The 22,542-nt window shown below is 45.5% G+C and overlaps 1 protein-coding gene across 1 annotated transcript in view; it reads left to right on the top strand.

The window, feature by feature from the left end:
- The window catches only part of ATP6V0A4 (ATPase H+ transporting V0 subunit a4), a 42,837-nt gene that overhangs the window by 16,562 nt on the left and 3,733 nt on the right, over positions 1-22,542 (top strand). The window contains exons 10-17 of the mRNA XM_008150486.3: positions 4,108-4,258; positions 5,128-5,267; positions 6,879-7,036; positions 8,557-8,650; positions 13,933-14,051; positions 16,474-16,690; positions 18,561-18,662; positions 20,984-21,094. Of these exons, the coding sequence (XP_008148708.2) occupies positions 4,108-4,258; positions 5,128-5,267; positions 6,879-7,036; positions 8,557-8,650; positions 13,933-14,051; positions 16,474-16,690; positions 18,561-18,662; positions 20,984-21,094 (1,092 nt within the window). The remainder of the gene's footprint in view (positions 1-4,107; positions 4,259-5,127; positions 5,268-6,878; positions 7,037-8,556; positions 8,651-13,932; positions 14,052-16,473; positions 16,691-18,560; positions 18,663-20,983; positions 21,095-22,542) is intronic.

Consider the following 22,542-nt stretch of genomic DNA (forward strand, 5'->3'; position numbering starts at 1 on the left):
TGTGACCCAGCATATGGTCTATCTTTGAAAATGACCCATGTGAAGAATGTATATTCTGTGGCTTTGGGGTGAAATGTTCTGAAGATGTCAATTAATTCCATCTGGTCTAGTGAGTCATTTAGGATTGATGTTTCTTTGCTGATTTTTTGTTTAGAGGATTTGTCCAATGGTGATAGTGGGGTATTAAAGTCTCCTACTATGATTGTATTGCTATTAATCTCTCCCTTGATATCCTCCAGGAGTTTTTTTTATGTATTTGGGTGCTCCTATATTGGGTGCGTATATTTTTACCAGAATTATTTCTTCTTGTTGGATTTCTCCCTTTAGTATTATGAAGTGGTCTTCCTTATCTCTTGTTATGGCATTTACTTTGAGGTCTATTTTGTCAGATATAAGTATTGCTACCCCAGCTTTTTTTTTCATTTCCATTTGCCTGAAAGATATTTTTCTATCTCTTCACTTTCAATCTGTGTGAGTCTCTTGTTCTGAGGTGGGTCTCTTGTAGACAGCATATATATGGGTCATGTTTTTTTATCCATTCAGCCACTCAATGTCTTTTGATTGGAGCATTTAGTCCGTTTACATTTAAAGTTGTTACTGAAAGGTATTTGTTTGTAGTCATATCTATTTTTGTGTCTGTATTCCTTCTTACCTGTTTATTTCTTCTTTTTACAGTATTCCCTTTAGCATTTCTTGCATTGCTGGTTTGGTGGTGATAAACTCCCTGAGCCTTTTTTTGTCTTCGAAGGACCTGATTTCCCCTTCAATTTTGATTGATAGCCTTGTTGGATATAGTATTCTTGGATTCAGTCCTTTGCTTTGCAACACTTTGTATACCTCCTTCCATTCTCTTCTAGCTTGTTGTGTTTCTGTTGAGTAATCATTTGACAATCTGATGGGTATTCCTTTGTAAGTAACTCTCTGTCTCTCTCTTGCCGCCTTTAAGATTCTCTCTTTATCATTTATATTTGCCATTGAAATTATGACATGTCTTGGTGTGGGTCTTTTGGGGTTGATCCTGCTTGGGACTCTCTGTACTTGCGTAACTTTTATCTTTCCCATATCCGGGAAGTTTTCTGTCATTATTTCTTCAAATAGATTTTCTAATCCCTGCTGCTCTTTTTGTCCTTCTGGCAGCCCTATTATACGCATGTTACTTCGTTTCATGTTGTCCCGAAGCTCCCTTAGGCTTTCCTCCTGCTTTTTAATTTTTTTCTCCAATTGCTGTTCAGATTGAGTTTGTTTCTGTACCTGATCTTCTAACTCACTAATTCAGTCCTCTGCTTCTTGTAGTCTACTGTTGAAACTTTCCATGGTGTTTTTGATTATAGCTATATCACTTTTCATTTCTTCCTGATTCTTGCATAAGTTGTTGATTTTCTCATCCATCAGATGTATAAATTCCACGACCATTACTCTGAACTCTTTTTCGGTCATGTTGCAAGCTTCAGTTTCACTAATTTCCTTTCTTGGCGACTCCACATTTTCTTTCCTCTGTGAGTTATTTCGTTTCCCCATTCTGGCTATCATCAGAAAGCTCAAGCTTCCGTTTGCGTGGACCTGGGCCGTGTGCTGTGGGGACTTCGCTCCACCCGAGTTTCACTGAAGTGCTCTGACACTAGGACGTGTGGCTGCCTTTGGTTGGTAGGAACCAGACTTGCCCAGGGTCAGTGTTCCCAGTGTTCCGTGTGGTCTCATGTGCACACTTAGAATCAGGGGCCCTGTCTGCACCACACTGTTGGTATGTGCCGAAAATGAGATCCTTAGCATGTGCCAGGAGTCAGAGTTTCCCTGTGTCTGCACCAAGCATCGAGTGTCAGAGTCTCTGTTGCCTTGTGCAGTTTCTCGTTGAGAATCAGGGTCCCTGTGTGTGCATGCACCAACAATTGGGGTCACTGGTTCTTAGTGTGAATGCGCTGTGAGTCAGGGATCCCAGGCAGCTGTGTCTGGCGTGTCAAATTCCCTGAAGTGGAGCTGCGTCCTGTGTGTGCTCTCCTACTGAGCCAAACCGGCTAGGGCTTCGCACACTCTCAAATTCCTGAAGGTGAGCTGCCTCTGTGCACTCTCCCAGTTTCCCCGAGAGGGGGGCGGAGTCCGTCCTGCACGCCAAATTCCCCAAAGGGGAGCCCCTCTGTGCGCGCTCTAAGATTCCCCGAAGGGGAGCTGTGACCCGCAAGCCAAATTCCCCCAAATTCCCCAAAGGGGAGCTCTCTGTGCGCGCTGTTAGATTTCCCCGAAGGGGAGCTGCTTCTGTCCCGTGCGCCAAATTCCCTAAAGGGGAGCACGTCCCTGCGCAAAGCTCTGCAGCTTGGGCGAGGGGTGGGTCTATCAGTTACTATGGCGCTATCCGCGAGCCTGCGGGGAGGGGGATAGGCTCTTTGACTCATGGAAATCTTCCGGGAAGTCTGGATTCTTGTTGTCTGTTGGTCTGAAGCTGTGATAGCAGTTCTCTGTCCCCAGGCTGCTGCTTATGGCTATTTCTACAGTTTCTTCATCCTCTGAAATAATCAAAGTATTTCCCCAGATAGGAGTAGAAGGCGCTATGCTGGTAGGAGATGAGGAGAAAGTGTAGGAGTATAGCTATTATCACCAATGACCTTAAAATACTTAGGTTATGCTAATGTTATGTCTGCTGCTGGAGGACATGTTAGAAAAAAAGGAGGAAGCCACAGTCCTTGACCTCAAGGAGGTCATAATCGCACACATGAAAACATCTATATATATAAAAGCCTAATATGCAAATTGTCCCCTTGGGAGTTCAATCGCTTGCTATGACACGCGCTAACCACCAGGGGGCGGTATGGAATGAAGCGAGGCCCTGGCTGGCAGCCAGAAGGTCCCAATTGGCTATGATTGCCAGCCAGGCCTAGGGACCCTACATGTGCACGAATTTTGTGCACTGGGCCACTAGTATATAATCATAGAGTAAGGAACTCCTCTGCTTGCATGTAAGCTTGGGAAAGTTACTTAACCTCTCTATACCTTAGTTTCCTCATCTCTAAAATGGGGCGTTGTTAGGAGGACTGACGAGCACTCACTTAGCTGGTGCTCAGCCCCACTGGGTGTGCAGGTGGTAAGTGCTGTTGGAATTTGGAGTGACCAGAAGGCTCCTGGGGGGTGAGCTTGGAGAGTGGTTCCTACTTGGGTAAGTGAACAAGGGAGGTGGCTACTGTGGAGTTGGGTGATTTCCACGGAGAAGCAGTGGGGGTAAAGGTGTGAATGGAGGATTAAGTCAGTAATGTAAAGAAGTCTTGATTACAAGGCTAAAGAGTTCTGGCTTTATTCTTTCGGTAAGAGGAAGCCTTTGAGGATTTTTGAGCAGGAAGGTAACATGACTAAAGTAGGGCTTTTTGTTTGTTTTGTTTTATTAAAAGAAGGATTATGCAGTCTGGAGTGTAAGATAAATGGGAGGGAAAGAGATGACGGAAGATGGGGAGGCTGGGGCTTGGCTAGTGGCTGTGGGAATGGGAGGGAGAAGAATTGGAAAGGGACAATTAGCAAGATCTGGAGATTGGTTGACTACATCAGGAGAAGGGAGAAGTCTGTGGATTCCAAAGTTTCAAGAATTTGGAGGATGGAGACTGTCAAAGGAATAGCCTGGCTTTAGGGCAAGCTGATGATTCCAGTTCTAGGCTCCTGGATTATGTGGGGTTGCTGAGACATGAGAGTTTGCAGGCAATGAAAAAATAATCGAAATTTTCAAGCAGGTCAAGGCCATTTGAAAGATTGGAACAAAATTCAAAAAGTGGATGAGCTCTTGGGGGAGTAGGTGGAGAGAAAGGAAGAGGAGAGCCAGCCCCGAGAGCCAGAACTGAGGAGAGGAGAGCCAGAACCGAGGCGTAAATATGCATTTCAGGAGCAGGAGACTGCAAATTGCCAGAGAAGCAGGAGGAATTCTACTCTCTTGACAACCCTCCTGTCAGATAAGTTAGATAAGTATTAGGAAGGTTTTCACTTTTATGGGAGAGATCATGAGTCTCAAAGAGGTCAAGAGATTATCCCAGGTTTACCCAGTAAGTGATGGTAAGAGTTGCCCTGTGATCCATGTGCTGGTACCCAGCGCAAGGCTCTCCTCCTTACATTTTTGTCACATGTTCTTTCTTGCAGGAACTAAGTGGCTCCTCCATGGCCCCTATCTTGACAGCAGTGCAATCTAAAACAGCTCCTCCCACGTTTAACAGGACCAATAAATTCACTGCTGGCTTCCAGAATATTGTAGATGCATATGGTGTAGGCAATTACCGGGAGATAAACCCAGGTAAGGTGTCTGATATGTTGCATGCCTGAGCAGCTTGAAAATGAAAACTGGGTAAGATTTACCCCCAAGTTGGCAACCTAGGAGATGAATTACTTAAAACTGTGACTTTCCTAAAATCGTATTTGTTTTTTTAATGCTCTGCATTGTCTTCTGTAAAGGTGATTAGTAAAAGATTTGTTCCTTGTCAAGATTTCACCTGTTCTCCCTTAAACTGTAGCCTTATCAGGCAGCCACATTCGGTTCTTGTTTGTTTAACAATTCAACGAGGGTCCTCTCTAGGCATCTTCACACTCTCATAGTTGTATGGGAGAGGTGGAACACACAGAACTTGGAGTCAGAAGACTGGGTTCCTAGTGACATAAACTGTGATGTTGGTGACCTGGTTTGTAAAATAAAGGGGTAGACCAGATGCCTGTTAGCCAAGCAGTGCATGATGCTGTTCTTGTCTAGCCTGTGTCCCAATCTAATTTGTGAACCATAATGCAGGGCCCCATAGGTGAGTAACTGCTGGAGGTCTGTGGTACATGTGAATGGTGGAGAAACAAGCAGAAGATGGTGGTGGAAAGAGAATAAAAAGCATGTAGAAAACGGATTTTAAATCCCATGAAACTTTGTGATCTTGGGCAAGTCACTTAACCACTCCCAAACTCAGCTCATCTATAACATAGGGAATAATAGTGTTTATCCACCGATGAGCTCATGTATGTGGGAGCCAAGCAGGTGTCAGGGGTGTGAATACTGAGAGATGACAGAATCAGAAAGACCCAAGGGAGCCAGCCTCTCACAAGGAGCGTGATAGACAGATCTTTAGTCGGGAGCCCAAAGGACTGTTGGGAAGACTCAGGCTGTTGTGGTTCTCACCTCTGCAGCTCCCTATACCATCATCACTTTCCCCTTCCTGTTTGCCGTGATGTTTGGAGACTGTGGTCACGGAACCGTGATGCTCCTGGCAGCCCTTTGGATGGTCCATAATGAGAGACGCTTACTCGCCCAGAAGACGGATAATGAGGTGGGCGCCCATCAAATGTCTCATTTCCTCAAGAACATTAAAGTGTGTATGTTGTTTTTGCCATAGGAATAGCTTGTTCTTATGAAAAGTAAGGGCCCAAACTCAGCATAAACACTAGGCCTTCCCTGAGCTTGTCAGGTTAGCATGTGGTCCCTTTTTGTCCACAGTCCTTTGGATGGTTTGGTGCAGTTCCTTTTAGCATTTTTGTTATTTTTTGTACATTGTTTGGCAAGGCATTGATTTTTCCTTTTTTTTTTTCTTTTTGCTAATATTGATTTTTTTTCTTTGATTATAAAAGCAATATACATTCATTGGGAAAATACAGCCATCTACTTAGAAAAAAATTACAATGAGTGTTTCTGTATTATCTTTCTAGTTTCCTTTCTGTGCTTATACAAAAATATGTAATTTTAGAAATTGGGATAAAATAGTGCATATTAATTGGTAACCTCCTTTTTTTCACTTGAAATAGCACAAATAATTTTTCATGGCAGAGCCCTTTCCCCACAAGCCCATGCTCAGTGTTCTTGTGAAACACAGACATCCTGAATACCATGTCTTCGCTTTCACACTATAGAGTCCTTTCATGAAGTTCCCTCACAGAGCGATGTGAAGGTTGAGACAACTCAAGAGTTGCATTGTTTCAAAGTTAATCAGCTGACGTCACTTTGTGGCCAGCGGTATTGCATTTTACAAAGTGCAAACATGCCTTTAGCTATGTTCTGAATTTTAAGACTATCTGCAATCTATTTTTTACAGGTTGATTTAACTAGAGCTAGTTCAGTGATGTCAGAGTGAGTTAATCATAAGCAAGGTTAGTGATAAATCGACCTATGACTAATACAGTTTTCATGACAAGCATTTTATTTAGAGAGAGAGGAAGGGAGAGAGAGAAAGAGTGAAAGAAACATTGATTTGTTGTTCCACTCATTTATGCATTTTTTGGTTGATTCTTGTATGTGCCCTGACCTGGGATTGAACCCACAACCTTGTCATATCGGGATGACGCTCTAACCAACTGAGCAACCCGGCCAGGCTCATGACAAGCATTTTAATAGATGTAGTTTCCTGTAATAAATATTTGAACTCTCCAAGTCCTACTCAGCGGTTCTGATGGTTGTTGCACATCCTGCAGTATTGGGAGAAAGCACTTTCTCTTCTTAGTGGATGTACTTAGAAATTCAACTTTTAATGGGGACCCCCCCCCCCCCCCCGCCCCGCCAAATGAGTATAGATTTGACTTGCCGTAAAATTTAGCAGCCAGCTCAGTGCTTACCTCCTGGAAGTGCTGGAGACACAGCCACCCACTTTCAAGTCCCTTCTTTCACAGGCGAGGCCTCAGTTTCTGCTTTAATCACATTTTCTAACCAAGGCTGAATTCAAGAATATGAGGCTTCTATGCTTGTTTCCACAATAGCAACGACCAGTCCAGGACTTTTCTAAGTCATCATGATGTGTGTGCTCTTGCTATTTGGGTCACTTTGGTGCCTGCCTCGACGCGTGGCCCCTCTGCATGGGGCCTCCGTGCCTTGCTACGGAGAGACCTGATCACACACGCCTCGGAGCCGGCTCAGAGCTCACTGACAGTCCTCTCTGTCTCCCCGAGGCCAGATCTGGAACACCTTCTTCCACGGGCGCTATCTCATCCTCCTCATGGGCATCTTCTCCATTTACACGGGCTTCATTTACAACGACTGCTTCTCCAAGGCTTTCAACATCTTCGGCTCTTCTTGGAGCGTCCGACCCATGTTCAGAAATGGCACATGGAAGTAAGTTCACAGACAGGGGGGGGGGGGGGGTTGTTCCCTGGCCATCTATGGCGGAGCAAATCCACGCCTGGCTCGGCCCAGAGGTGTACCCTCAAATTCAACAAATAATGCCATTTTCTCAACTGAGCGTGAGACCTTGTGCCACTTCCTCAGTAACTGTGCTGGTAACTGTAACACATGGAAATAGCTTTTAAAACTTTAGCTCAACTGCCTGGCTGGCGTAGCTCAGTAGTTGAGTGTAGACCTATGAACCAGGAGGTCATGGTTCGATTCCTGGTCAGGGCACATGTCTGGGTTGAGGGCTCGATCCACAGCATGAGGCATGCAGGAGGCAGCCAATCAATGATTCTCTCTCATCATTGTTATTTCTATCTCTCTCTCCCTTCCAATCTGAAATCAATAAAAAAATATATATGTTTTTTTAAAAAGACTGACTTAGAGGATTTGGCCTCTCAGAGGATAAAGGTTATCTCTGGTCATTTTTGTGATTTGGACAATGTCCTTCTGTTGATATGTCCATATTCTATATCAGATATGGTTGTGGACTGGTCTTGCTTTTGTCTCGATCCATCGCGGTCACAGGATGGCCTTGTCTGATGTTGGTGTTCTGTGAAACTGTTTATGCTCAACAGCAGGCTTAGCTGTGGGTACCCGGCCAGTTCGCTCTCGTCAGGGGTGGCTTTCTGGTTTGTGGACACACCAACACGCCTCTGCTAGTGAAATCCAGCCACTTGCCCTGAGGTGTGTTGTTAAGACAGGGATCTAGGTGTGTTGTTAAGACAGGGATCTGTGTGTGTCTAGGGTGGCCAGTTAGTGCCAGCTGCCTTCACTGTCCACCGAGGGCCTGGGGCATGATCAGATTCCCTAATTCTCCTCTCTGTTACCGAGCACCTCCAGCACCTCAGCCGCAGGAGGAAGTGGGTGTATTTGCAGACAGTCTGTCAAAGTTGCCAGCACTCTGTCCCTCACCATTTCAAATACTCATTTTGGGGGCCCTCTGTAGATGTGTGCTGTTTTGTGCTTCTGGGTGAAGATGACATAGACTTAAAGACATCCATGGACCCCAACTGTTGAGGGCTGAGTTTCACAGAGATCAGGGCCCCTGTGTGAAAGCCAGCTCCCTCCTCCAGGGTTACCACGTGCTCCCGGGAGAGAGTGCCTGGCCAGTCCCTGGGCTGGAATCTATTTCTGTGGGCTCCTTCATCCCTGCCCCTACTTTTTCTCTGATGTAGTATAATTTTTTTTTTTATTTTTTACTATATGTACCCCACCAGGCTGGGAGCACTTTGAAAGCTCAGACTATATACTCCTTGGGGGGTGGTGGGTCATTTCTGTTGCTCAGGCCACAGGACGGTACTTGGCACACAGTGGGGATTCAGTACCATTCATGGAATAACCGAATGAGCTGAATGGATGCGCTGCACCAGCAGTTAGCTGTGATTGGCTTGACAGAGGGCACCCTGGTCCTTTTCCTGCCTTCGGTCACTCACTGGCTTTGTTTTTCCTTTCTCCCTCTGCAGCATGGAAACGATGGAAACAAACCCACTTTTACAGCTGAACCCCGCCATTCCAGGCGTGTACTCTGGGAACCCATACCCATTTGGGATTGATCCGGTAACAATGGCCTCTGGGCTTACATAGTTATTAAATAGTTAAATGACTGACTGAGGAGAAATCGGGGCGGGGGTGGAGGTGTGGTGGGGGGAGTGCCAGAACCTGTCAAACCAACCAACTTGTGTGGAGATAGAATTACATGGAGGTTTTTGTGACACACTGCGCTGACTTCCAGTAAGTGTTTTGCCTGCATCCCGGACCCAGCCCCTGGATCATTTTCCATACAATTCCCCAAACCTCTGCCTTGTTCTCCATCACTTATGCCTTGGCGGTTAATGACTGCTTCTTTAAAAAAAGTTTTTTTTTTTTTTTAAATATATTTTATTGATTTTTTACAGAGAGGAAGGGAGAGGGAGAGAGAGTTAGATACATCGATGAGAGAGAAACATCGATCAGCTGCCTCCTGCACGCCCACCCACTGGGGATGTGCCCGCAACCAAGGTACGTGACGTGCCCTTGACCAGAATCGAACCCGGGACCCCCAAGTCCGCAGGCCGATGCTCTATCCACTGAGCCAAACCGGTTTCGGCAGTTTTTTGTTTTTTTTATTGATTTCAGAGAAGAAAGGAGAGGGAGAGAGAGAGAAATATCAGTGATGAGAGAGAATCACTGATCAGTTGCCTCCTGCACACTCCCTGCGAGGGATCAAGCCCACAACCTGGGCATGTGCCCTGACTGGGAATTGACCCTCACCTCCTAGTTCATAGGTTGACGCTCAACCACTGAGCCACGCCGGCTGGGCAATGACTGCTTCTTTTAAAAGGCCCTGGTTGCCTGGAAAGTATGCATATTAGATCACCAATTTAGCATCCTAATCAAGTTTCCTCCTTTGGCATTTTCTTGCAGTGGGGTAACTTTTTTTTCCTAGAAAAATATGGATTTGCTTTTATTTTTGTTTAATTTTACTGCCTAGAATTGATACGAGTGGAAAAAGAGATGGTCAGCTTTTGTTTGTTATATCTATCTCAATTGGATTTGAGCTGAGCAAAACCAAGGTGATTCCTCGCACTGGATATGAAGGGGTTTTCCAGAAGACACGCACACGTAGTGGCCCAGCGCAGATCGCCACCAGGTGGCAGCCTTGTGCTCCAAATGAGCTTGAGTGGTCTAGCCCTGAACTTGGGAGACGCAGTCCAGAAGTGTATCTCCTAAGCTCTTTTTGTGACAGAGAACCCAAAAGCTCAGCTTTAGTTGCTGACAGTTAAGAGGAAACAGCACTGGCCCTAACATTGGTTGTGTGGTCTCTCCTATCTTGTGGGTCATCTCTCTCCTCTTAAGTTTTCCTGGGTCCTCCCACTGCCTGCCCTCCTCCCCTCCCTTATAAAAACAGAAAGTGCCCTAGCTTTTCTGTTGGCTCAATGGATAGAGCATCAGCCTGCGGACTGAAGGGTCCTGGGTTTGATTCCAGTCAAGGGCACATACCTCAGTTGTAGGCTCTGGCCCTGGTTGGGGCACATGCAGGAGGCAACCAGTTGATGTGTCTTTCTCACAGTGATGTTTCTCTCTCTCTCTGCCCGTCCCCCCCCCCCCCGCCCCCCCCAATACTCTCCATACTCTCTCTAAAAATCAATGAAAAAATATCCTCTGGTGAGAATTAAAAACAAACAAAACAGAAAGCATTACCCAGGCCGTACCTGGTTTGGCTCAGTGGATAGAGCATCAGCCTGCTGACTGAAGGGTCCTGGATTCAATTCCAGTCAAGGGCACATACCCAGGTTGTGGGCTTGATCCCCAGTAGAGGATGTGGAGGAAACAGCCAGTCAATGATTCTCTCTCATCATTGATGTTATTATCACTCCTCCCCTCCTCTATGAAATCAATAAAAATTTATATTTTTTAAAAAGAAAGCATTACCCAGGATGTATTTATGCTTGCTTCCCAGGGACACTTGCATTCCAAGTTTTATCAAAAGAGGTAAAGTCCTTGAAAGCTGGTTTGCAAGCTGCAAAATGCTAAAAAGATATGCAAGTTGTTATTTTTGTAGACTGGAAGGCTTTATCTTTGGTCCTGGGAGTTTTCTGATTAGCAAGCAGGTAGGGGAGTACAGAGGGGGTGGTTTTAGGGTCTGGTTGGCCTTGCTTTGAATCGTTTTGTTCCCACTGTCCTCTCTCTTGCCCTCACAGCCCACATCTAATGCAGCAGCAAATCCTGAGTGCCCAGGTCTGCTCCCCACAAAGGGAGGGTGGTTAATTCACATCTCAGAACTGAGCCCTCCAGAGTTCCTGCTCTGTGTGCAGTTTTTGTCATCTGTTCACCAGGCAAAAAAGAAAGGAAAACGTGAGGGTGAAAGAGAAGGCGGGGTGTTGAAAATTAGCACTTAGATTTTTAAAAACTTATGGTCTTTTTATCATAAAATAATGATCTGTATGATGAAGAATCCATATAACACAAAACACTGTAACAATGAAAAGAAAGACTTGTGTTCCCCACCTCTCCGGTCCTGCAGGCCTAGTCCCCAGAGATAACCTGTTAAACAGAACATCTCTGTGCCTATGTTAGCTCTTACATATATTAATGACGGGTTTGGTTTTTGCATATTGTAAACTTCTACAGCTGCATTTATTGACTGAATGCATCATCTATTTTGAATCAAATCACGAAATACTTGGCTATCAGAGCTGCGCGGTCTTTCAAAAGGTGTCTGTAAATATTTTATAAGAAATGAACATAACAATGGTTATGGAATCAGGCAGCCTGTGTTTAAATCCTGGCCGGAAACTCTGGGCACTGGCTCTGATTTGAGCTCTACTGACACCCCAGCTACACTTCTATAGCTGGACTAAGGGAAATGGGACTTTGGAAACCCAGGAGCGTAATCCCATGGAAATAAAGCTTTCTACTATATCGCATCTTCTCATGGGGGCCTCTGGAAGTGTTTATTTCAGTGGTGCCCCAAGAAGTCCACTCCCACTAGCAATGGGGGAAGACAAGACCTGTTTTTCTCCCGTAACAAGAAGATTAAATGATTTTCACATGTAAAACACCTAGAAAGAGTTTAATGCATAAATGGGGTAAATGCTCCATTTGTTATTTGTGTTATTTTTCCCTAGGTGTTTAAGTAACTCTGTTTCCCCAAAATTAAGATAAATTCCCTCATATGTAAAATGGGAATCCTTATAGAGTTGTCCTCCCTTATTCATGGGGACACGTCCCAAGACCCCCAGGGGATGCCTGAATCCGTGGATAGTACTGCCTCCATGTACACTATGTTTTTTCCTGTCATACACACCTATGATAAAGTTAATTTATGAATGAGATTAACAATAATAAAATAGAACAATTATAACAATATACTGTAATAAAAGTTATATGAATATGGTCTCTATCTCAAAATACCTTATTGTACTGTGCTTACTTTTTTACTTAAAGGAAGCACTTTATAGATCCTCTTTGGCATATCTGAATTGCCAGCATCACCTTGGGGTCCTTATTAAGTAAAATAAGGGTGACTTGAACACAAGCACTACGTTAGTATCAATACTATGTTAGTATTGATCTGATAACCAAGGCTACTCAGTAACTAACGGGCGGGAAGCGTGTACAGTGCGGGGACGCTGGACAACGTAATGGCTCGTGACTCAGGTGGTATGGAAAGGGACAGTGCGAGATTTCATCAGACTTCTCAGAATGGCACACGACTTAAAACTTATGAATTGTTTATTTCTGGAATTTTCCATTTAATATTTTCAGACCACAGTTGACCATGGACAACTGAAACCACAAAAAGTGAAACCATAGCTAAGTGGGGGACAAATGTCTCTATCTCATGGGGTTTTTGTTAGAATTAAACAGGATAAACACATTTAAGGAGCTTAGTGTGTGCCTGGTACTTACCGACGAGCATGGTTAGTTTATCAGGCTTGGCTGGCTCCGCAGCATGCTAGTTACCCTGCCCTCACCAAGCTGAGAGATCCCGTGGGGTTGGCTAACCAGGTGGGCAAAGGAGGAGCAGACCGTGGAGGGCAAGCCTGGTGCAGCTCAGAGGTCGAGGCACACGGGGAGGGGAGGAGAGGGAGGCTCCTCTGGTGTGTGGGCATCATCACTGGTGTCCCTTCTCTTACCTTCCCAGCGACCTCCTTAGTGATCGTCCCGCTGGGAGCCACTCAGGACATTGTAAAGAAGCAGTGAGATGTGGTCCCTGCCCCTGTGTGTACAGGAGAGAGGGCAGGTGACTATGCATTGAGCCTGTGCCTAGGTGGATGCTGACCCTGAGTCACTGTAGGAGGGAAGAGAAGTTTGTGGCTTTGCTACCTTTGAGATGCAGTACGACAAGCCCTCAAGATGTGTCTAGCAGGCAGTTGGGGATGTGCCTGAAGTTGGAGAGGTGTCAGAGGTAGTGGAGAGGACTTGAATCATTTGCCTGAGGGTGGGGATTGGAAACTACAGGGAGTTTAAGATTTCTGTGGGGAAGAAGAACGTTGGTGAATGGGGTCACTAATCAGCCCCCGACCACTGGGGGTGCTTGCTGTCTGTGTTGTTCTCCTGGGGGCAGGCAGATACACATGCCCATCACTCTGCAAGTTGACAAACAGGAACTTCAGAGAAGGCAGGGACCATGCCTTACCCATAGTGCTAATAAATATAGGCTACAGCAGTGGCTTCTTGCGAATGGCCTGGAAGAGGCTTTGTAATGTGAAGCCCTATAGAATTTCAAAGTCAAACATGCTATTTATTATTAAGAAGGGATTGGATAGCCCAGCTGGTGTGGCTCAGTGGTTGAGCACTGACTTATGAACCAGGAGGTCATGACTTGATTCCTGGTCAGGGCACATGCCTGGATTTCGGGCTCCATCCCCAGTGTGGGGTGTGCAGGAGACAGCTAATTAATGATTCTCATCATTGATGTTTCTATCTCTTTCTCCCTCTCCCTTCCTCTCTGAAATCATTTTTTTATATTTAAAAAGGAAGGGATTGGATAAATTCATGGGTCAGAGATCTACACTTTTATTAAGGGAACTGAGGCAAGTTTGGGATCTCCAAAGTATTTCATGATTTATTTTCATTTCGATCAGGGAAAAATCATGTAGGATTTTCCTCCCCAGTTTCCTTCCAGCCACTTGCTATTTTACTGGCACTAATGGTTCGGACACTTTTGTCATCAGAGTTGCATTTATATAAGGGGCTGGTCCTTCTCTGAACCTAAAATGCATGAGTGGAACGGGACTGAAATTAGAGACTGTGGATCCCAGAGCCACTTCTCAGGGGAAATTGTGGGATTGTCCCCAGCCCCGGTAGGACGTCCAGATTCTGGCCTCAAGCATTTCTTCACGTTTCCCACCCAGATTTGGAACTTGGCTTCAAACAAGCTGACATTCTTGAACTCCTATAAAATGAAGATGTCGGTGATCCTGGGGATCGTCCAGATGACTTTCGGCGTCATTCTCAGCCTTTTCAACCACATGTGAGTTTTAGGATTCTCTTTCCGCCTGTTGGCCTGACCCCATTGACGATGAGCAGTGACAGAGCCACGGACTGTGCCCCGTGTCCCTCTGGGTGAGGTTCCTTCCCCATGTCTCTTGGCGTGAGCCAGGACAAGCTGGTGCCTGGGAATGGCCCCTCTGTTCCTCAGCTGAATTCCTCAAAGGTGAGTAATATTTTCACGAGGGTTCAGAGTGAGGCTGGCAAGCCCACAGCACCTTGTGTCCCCCAACCTGAAAGGCTTGTTCGTGTATATCAAGGCTTAGCTCCCACCAGCTCCCACCAGTGGGGACATAGTGCCTTTTGCCAAAGTGCCCTCCGATTCTAAATTCCCTTTGGTGTCATTTCTTCCTGTCGGCAGCACCCTCTCCCTTCTTTTTTTTTTTTTTTTTTTTTAAATATATTTTATTGATTTTTTACAGAGAGGAAGAGAGAGGGATAGAGAGCTAGAAACATCGATGAGAGAGAAACATCGATCAGCTGCCTCTTGCACACCCCCCACTGGGGATGTGCCCGCAACCAAGGTACATGCCCTTGACCGGAATCGAACCCGGGACTCTTGAGTCCGCAGGCCGACGCTCTATCCACTGAGCCAAACCGGTTTCGGCACCCTCTCCCTTCTTTGGCTCTTAATGTTCTCCTGCCTATTCCTTTCCTTCAATCAAGAACCATCTCTGGAAAGCTTCTCCAACTTACTTCCGCCGCAGGTATACGTCTTTGAAGCCAGCATCCACGGTGCCTGTTCAGAGGCGCCGTGTGGGGACCTGGCAGCTGGTAGGAGTTGCTGCCGAGTGGTTTGAGAGTAAGTGAGGGCAGCATGAGGCCACACACGTGATACAGGGTTTGGAATCAGAAGTTTAAATACTGCTTCCAATTTTTCATATCCGTGTGACCATGGACATGTTGCTTAACGTCTCTGAGATTGTTTTCTTTTATAGAATGGGAATGTAGTAGTCAGAATGAGTTAGGTTATTGTGAGGTAACAAATAACCCCCAAATCTCAGTTGCTAAGCTAAAGACCATGACATGTCCACTGCTGGACCACCGGGGGCTCTGTGCCTGTCACCCTCACACTGGGACCTGGGCTGATGGGCAGCCACCAGTGGAGCGCTGCCAGTGCCATGGTGGGAGGAGACTGATTAATTACCGTTGACGCTTAAGTTTCCACCCCAAAGTGACACCTGCCACTTCCGTTCCCGTTTCATTGGCCAGAGCCAGTCACACAGTGACCCCTGATCTGAAAGGCCGAAGAAGTACAATTCTACTGGAAAGTAGGAAGTACGTAGTGTGCAAACTAATGACGCGCACCCTGGTGCTCCTGCCTGCCTGGCAGTACCATGTGGATTCAGCGAGAAAGAATCCCAGACGGCACTTTCTGCCTAGACCTTATTTGGCTTCATTAAGTGTCAGGCTGGCCTCACGTAGCTCTGATAATCCCTTTTTTTTAATCTCCTTTTCTAGCTCTTGCAATTAACAAAGGGCATGGGGCTCTTTCTGATATTTTTCACTTGGGTGCCCCCAACTTAGTCTGTGCGACCCAAGGCCTTAGAGCTGGAGTTGGCATGCATTCTCTGCAAAGGGACAGATAGTAAATCTTTTAGACTTTGGAGGCCAGACGGTAACGTGAAAACTGCCATTGACAATACAAACACATTAGGGGATGAGTGTGACTGTTCCAATAAAACTTGATTTATGAATGCTGAAATTTGAATTTTGTGTAATTATCATATATCATAAAATAGTATTCTTTTTAGTCTCTCCCCCCCCCCCTGCCATTTTAAAATATGAAAACCATTTTTAACTTGCAGGCTATAAAAACCTGAGGGGGCCCTGGCTGACTTGGCTCAGTGGATAGAGCGTCAGCCTGCGGACTGAAGGGTCCCAGGTTCGATTCCAGCCAAGGGCACATGCCTGGGTTGCGGGCTCAATCCCCAGTGGGGGCCGTGCAGGAGGCAGCCGATCAATGATTCTCTCTCATCTCTCTCATCATTGATGTTTCTATCTCTTTCCTCCCTTCCTCTCTGAAATCAATAAAGAAATATATTTTAAAAAACAAAACAAAACCTGAGGGCCCTACTTTGCCCCCCTATCTTAAGGCATTCTTAGGAGGAAAGCTCTCAAGTCACCCCCATATACCCGTGTGTTTTCAATGTTTTGACATGAGTTGGGCCTGCATTTGAAGCTTTGGCCAAATCACCAACTGACTGTGTGGGCTCAATCTTTGCTTCAGACTTGACCTCTAGACTTTGCTTCTCTCCAAATCTTTTGTGCAAACGCACTTTCCTTTCCATCCGAGTATGATTGCTGCTTCCCAGGGGAGTGAATGCAGTTAACATTTTATGCTTTGGGAAGAATAATTAGTTACTGATATTTTTTCTCAATGTTCTGTGTGTGTGTCCCCATAGATACTTCAGAAAAACGCTCAACATCCTTCTGCAATTTATTCCGGAGATGATTTTTATGCTGTGCCTGTTTGGATACCTGGTTTTCATGATCATTTTCAAATGGTGCTACTACGATGTCCACATGTCCCAGAAGGCCCCCAGCATCCTCATCCACTTCATCAACATGTTTATGTTTAACTATAACGACCCCTCGAATGCACCCCTGTACAAACATCAGGTATTATGGGCTTTTTCTTCTTTTATGCACCTAATTATGGTAGATCTCTCTTATACTCTTGAGTACCACAGAGACTAGTTATTTGCAAGACTGAGCTATCTTGCCCTAACCAGTTTGGCTCAGTGGCTAGAGCTTCGGCCTGCGGACTGAAGGGTCCTGGGTTCGATTCCGGTCAAGGGCACATGCCCAGGTTGTGGGCTTGATCCCCCACAGAGGGCATGCAGGGGAAGCTGATCAATGATTCTCTCTCATCATTGATGTTTCTATGTCTCTCTCCTTCTCCCTTCCTCTATGAAATCAACAAAAATATATTTTTAAAAATAAAATAAAAATAAACTCCAGCTAAGATTTACAAGAAAGAAAATGGAAATAGGATCAGGAAGAGGAGTCCCTCTGTTCACATGTCAGGCTCTCCGGGGGCTTCCGCTGGCTCGTTTGGGTTTTATCTCTTGTTTTCCTCTGGGCTCCTCCTCTGTGGACAGCACCGCCCAACGCTCGGACTTCTTTGCCACTCTGATTCCTTCCATTTATTTCAGCTTCACTCTCAACTTGATATTCTATTTTTAAACAGTATAAATGTTCCATGGGAGCTGGATATAAATAGCACTCCGTGAGTCATTCTTTGGTAACACAAATAGATCTCTTCCTCTGGCTTCTCCCAGCGATTAACCTGATAATATTGCTTGAAAGTTGAGTTTTCACTAAAGGAAGGCCCACAGATATAGTCGTGATTCCTCTGGGTCAAGTTCTAGGGCGAGTTTCCCAAAGCCAGGGGACCCTGCGGTGCACCTGTCCCACCAGTGAGTGCTCACCCTGGGGCCCCGGTGAAAGTCAGGCTCCTCCCATGGCCCTGCGCGTCCTCACGAGTTTGATTCCTACTTGTTTTCTCCTTCCCTTCAGAAGCAGCAAATAAGAAGGAAAAAATGCCTTGTGATGGGGCTTTTTTTTTTTAATGAAAAAATAAGAGACTATTTTCGATAATAACCAGAGAAGACGTATACCTCTGAAAGCTCTCTGGTGGTATCCTATCTTTTTGTTATACGTCAGTGGTAACCTTGAACCACCCCTAGCCATTAGCATTAAATGAATGTATTTGGAAGGTTAATGTACTCATTGCCTGAGTCTAAATGAAAATTTACTTGGATTTTCCAAGCAAGTCTTCACTTTCAGGCAAAGGACTGAAATTCACCAAACAGTTCACGTGCTAATAGCCCTTTTCATGAAGACTGAAGCCCTCACTTAGTCTGGAATATGCAGTGAGCATGGCTTTTCCAGCTTTTTCTCATTAAAAACATCGTTGGGGTTGACTGGTTTTCCCAAGCCCTAGTATGAAGATGAATTATCTTGACACAGTTTGAAGTTTCCATAACCTCATTTTGGGATCAAGCAGCTGGGAGAGACATTGCAGGTTGATAAATACAGCCCCTTCCCAGCACTGTCCTGGCTGACTTACTGTCGTGCTTGACTATCGAAGAAGAGCAACAGATAATATAGTAAATCTCCAGTTGCTTGTACAACACGAGGGGGAAAGCCTGGTTTAGAATGGACAAATGGGCCTGGCTGGTATGGCTCAGTGGTTGAGTTTTGACCTATGAACCAGAAGGTCAGGGTTCAATTTCCAGTCAGGGCACATGCCCAGGTCATGGACTCCATCACCAGTAGAAGGCATGCAGGAGGCAGCCGATTGATAATTCTCTCTTATCATTTATGTTTCTATCTCTCCCTCTCCTTTCCTCTCTGAAATTAATAAAAAATATTAAAAAATAAAATAAAATGCAACTGAAATGACTCACACTTAGCGTTTTTATCATACAAAGTATGCTGTGTGGTCACCTTAAAGTGATAGGATCTTACCATTCTGGTCTTGCAGCAAGAAGTCCAAAGTTTCTTTGTTGTTATGGCTTTGATTTCTGTACCGTGGATGCTTCTGATTAAGCCATTTATTCTTAGAGCCAATCATCGGAAATCCCAGGTAAGAATCATTCCTTTCAGCTCACTCACTGTGGGTAGGCATGTGGGTCCCTTGGAAATAGAAGTCTGGGGTTGAGAGAGCAAGCTGCGTGGCCCAAGCCTGAAAGACAGTGGCAAGATAGGTAACTGGACTTACCCAGATATGTTCTCTTCTACAGAGTTTGACTTTTCCAGAATAATGATCTATTAAGGCCAAGCAGGTTTAAATCTTACGTCTTGCAAACTTTGCTTTTGTGTGTGTGTGTGTGTGTGTGTGTGTGTGTGATTGCTATATAATACTCCCTTGCATGAATGTACCACAATTTAGTTACCATTCAGATACTGATAGTTATTTGGCTTGTTTCCAGTTTTGGTAATTACAAATAGTGCTTCTGTAAACTTCCTGTGCACGTCCTGTGGCACCTGTGTCTTTAGAGAGTTGCAAGTAACTAATTTAAAATTGATTTTTTTATTTCAGACAGCACCCAGGTCAAACAGCATGAGATGTTAGCTAAAGGGGCTGACTACAAAGTGTATTTTGACTGGGGAGAAGAGTCACTAACATTCACAAAGTCCAGTATCATGCTTTTACCAAACTATTCATGTTTATTTTAACCAATTCCAGCATAGGACTAGAAAAGGCTAGAGTTAGAGATGGAAGTGGAGAAACTATCTTTTCTTTTTTCTGTGATATTTTCTCCCTTCAGTTGACGGAATGTTAAAGTAATGTTCGCTTAAGTCACATTCCTCACCAGGGGGCAGGGAACCATGAACCCAGAGCCCCGTCGGTACCTGGTACCCCGGAATTCCTATCCATATGGACTCAAGCCCACTTCTGGGCTCTACAAAGGTCCAACCACAGCACTGGCACAACTAGATCCTGGTGTGGCCACTGGGCAGCAGTTTGTGGAGAGTGTCGGTGAGCATGGACAGTGTGGGGGTAGTATCCACACATGTGCACACCGGCCCTCCAGCTGTGGGAGGGGACCAGAGTTGAGAAGGAAAGTGGCGTGTCATCGCGCAGGCCAGCTCTCCTGGGACTCTGAATTTGAACCTGGCCTTTCAAGTTCTTATGAGGCTAGAACATATTTTACTTAGGAATATGTTGGCTTAATTTATAACTTTTCAGTATTTAAACATATGACACATGGACTTCCATTGTGACCTTTGCCCAGGGGCCTGCAAATACTAGGTGCAGACTCACTGAAGAGAGAAAAGCACTGATACTTTCATGCCTAATTTGCAACACTCCTCCCGTGAAATCATTCTAGGAACAATTTTCAGCATGGGACACTAAGTTTCACAGCGACTGGGAAGAAATAGTTGATTGAAACTCAGGGATAAAACCAGGCCAAACTGAATGGTCACTACACCTTGATTTTTGCACCCCCCCCACCCCCGCTCCCCCTCCCTTGGATTTTTTTCTTAGCTATTTTTATAAAGTGATGTTTTTATTTAGAAAAGTATATTTGTGTTGGAAAAGTGATTGTCTTAGTCTGTTTGGGCTGCTATAACAAAGTACCACAGACTGGGTGGCGTATAAACAACAGAAATTCACTGCTTACAGTCCTGGAGGCTGGGAAGCCCAAGGTCAAGGCTCCAGCACATTCACCTTCTGGGTAAGGCCCCTTCCTGGCTCATGGTGAGAAGGCACCTTCTCATTGTGTCCTCACATAGAGGAAGGGGTGAGGATGCTCTCTGGGGTGTCTTTTATAAGGGCACAAATCCCATTCCTGAGGGCTCCACCCTCATGTCCTAATCACCTTCCAAAGGCCCCACCTTCTAAAACTATCATCTTTGGAGGTTAGGATTTCAACATAGGAATTTTGGAGGGAGACACAAACATTCAGATCATAGCAGTTATTAATACCTAACTTTTCCCGTAGAAATCTGGATGTTTTGGTCACAAGGCTAAGTATGTCACTGATGGTTTTATGACTGTGTGCATATACGTATAAATAGAAAGGCACTCTGGTGTGTGCGTTGGTTTACTCTAAAGACTGACCCATTTGGCACCTTCTGGCGCCATGGAGAAAAGCACATGCTCTGGAATCCCTGCCTGGGTTTGAATCCTGGCTCTGCTGCTAACCAGCCTTACCGGCTGGGATCCTGGGCACATTTGTGAACCTTTCTGTGCTGTAGTTTACCTCTCTGTAAAATGGGGTGGTGACTCTGCTCGTGTAAAAAGATTGTTATGAAGGCTAAATGAGATAACGTAGAGAGGGTTTAGAACAGTGGCTGGATCATAGCTAATATTTCACGAGAGCCTGTATTTTGTATAGAATTGTTGTGATTCTGAATCTAAGGATGAATCGAGCACCTCATTTCCTTGCTTGCTGACAGCTGCAGGCATCCATAATTCAAGAACACGCTGCTGAAGACATTGAAGGTGACAACTCGAGCCCTCCCAGGAGAGCAGGTGCCCGCAGGGCCCAAGAGGACTACGAAGAAGAGGTATTTGGGACTCGACACCCTACAAAGACTTCCCAGTTTGTACAGATTCTAGAAGCGGACCTGGTCAGGGGCGGTGGTCAAGTATTGAAGAGCCATTTGGGCGTGGGCACCAGCCGATCAGAATGAACGTAGGCAGTAGAGCTGGTTGGGTCAAGAGGACCCTGCTGGTGGCAGCCCTGTAATTGCTGAGTCACAGGAAGCTGGGGAGTTCCTAGGGCAGGGGATGCCTACAGGATCAGAACAACAGCTACTTACCAACCAATCTAGGAGTGTTGTAATATTTTAGCCCAGGTGCTGCTACATCTGTGAGCGTGAGGTGAACGTCAGCCTTCAGATCTAGTGACATCAGAGGCCACCAATGGTACTGAGACCTCCTTGGCTCAGCACTGGGCCCCAAAAGTCAGCTTTCCCATCAGGGCCCCTCAAACCGTGAGAGCAGAGCCCAAATGTCACCCTAGATATTGAAGCAAAAAGTGGATCATTTTTTTCCCAGTCCCCGTCCGGACCCAAGTGTGCACAGCTTCCTTCGCCTCCTGCCTCCACCGTGCTCTGTCACAACTTCCTTCATTAATTAACCTTTGTAAGACTATCTGCTCTCTGTGGATTCAGGAATTGTTTTGTTTCCTCCTCCCTCCCTGCCACTCCCCACTCAGGAATGTGCCACATTTTCCCTCACAGTCCTGAACTGGCTGGGGGTTATCACTGGAGCTCTATTCTTTTTTTTTAATTTCTTTATTGATTAAGGTGTCACATATTTGTCCTCATCCCCCCATTCCCATCCCACACCCCTCCCCACGGATGCCCCAACCCCCTGTTGAACTTAACCGTTGGAGAGGCTCATATGCATGCACACAAGTCCTTTGGTTGATCTCTCCCCCCTCCCCCCAACCTCCCCTATCCTCCCTCTGAGGCCCGATAGTCCGATCGATGCCTCCTTGTTTCTGGTTCTGTTCTTGTTCCTCAGTCTATGTTGTTCATCATTTCCCCTAGATGAGCGAGATCTGGAGCTCTATTCTTATTCTGCAGTGGGGACAGGGTTCTGTGAGGCCTGAGGGATGCTAAGAATAGCTCCATTTGTGATGTTAATTACTAAAAAAATCATTTGAATGAATGGATGGTCATTAGACCTAATGAGAAAAACAATCTGGATTTTGAACAACTGTTCCTACAAGATTCCAGGTAAGGAGAATAGCCCATATTGGTGGCTATTGATATTACTAAGTTTGTTAGACTTGCTGGAATGTTTTAGACTCCAACCCTCACATCTTCAGACTTACCAGGCCCAGCCTGTCCAGTACAGCTTCTATAATCTTCTCATGCCCTCGACATGTATCCAGTCCCTGTTCACCGGCCACCAAACCATAACCCGGCTGCCCCTGTTTGGGTAACATCAGGTTCCATTTGAAGCCCCCCCCCACACACACACCCCCGCAAACCCCCCCCATGGT

Source organism: Eptesicus fuscus, chromosome 14 (assembly GCF_027574615.1).
Source record: "Eptesicus fuscus isolate TK198812 chromosome 14, DD_ASM_mEF_20220401, whole genome shotgun sequence".
Classification (NCBI taxonomy): Eukaryota; Metazoa; Chordata; class Mammalia; order Chiroptera; family Vespertilionidae; genus Eptesicus; species Eptesicus fuscus.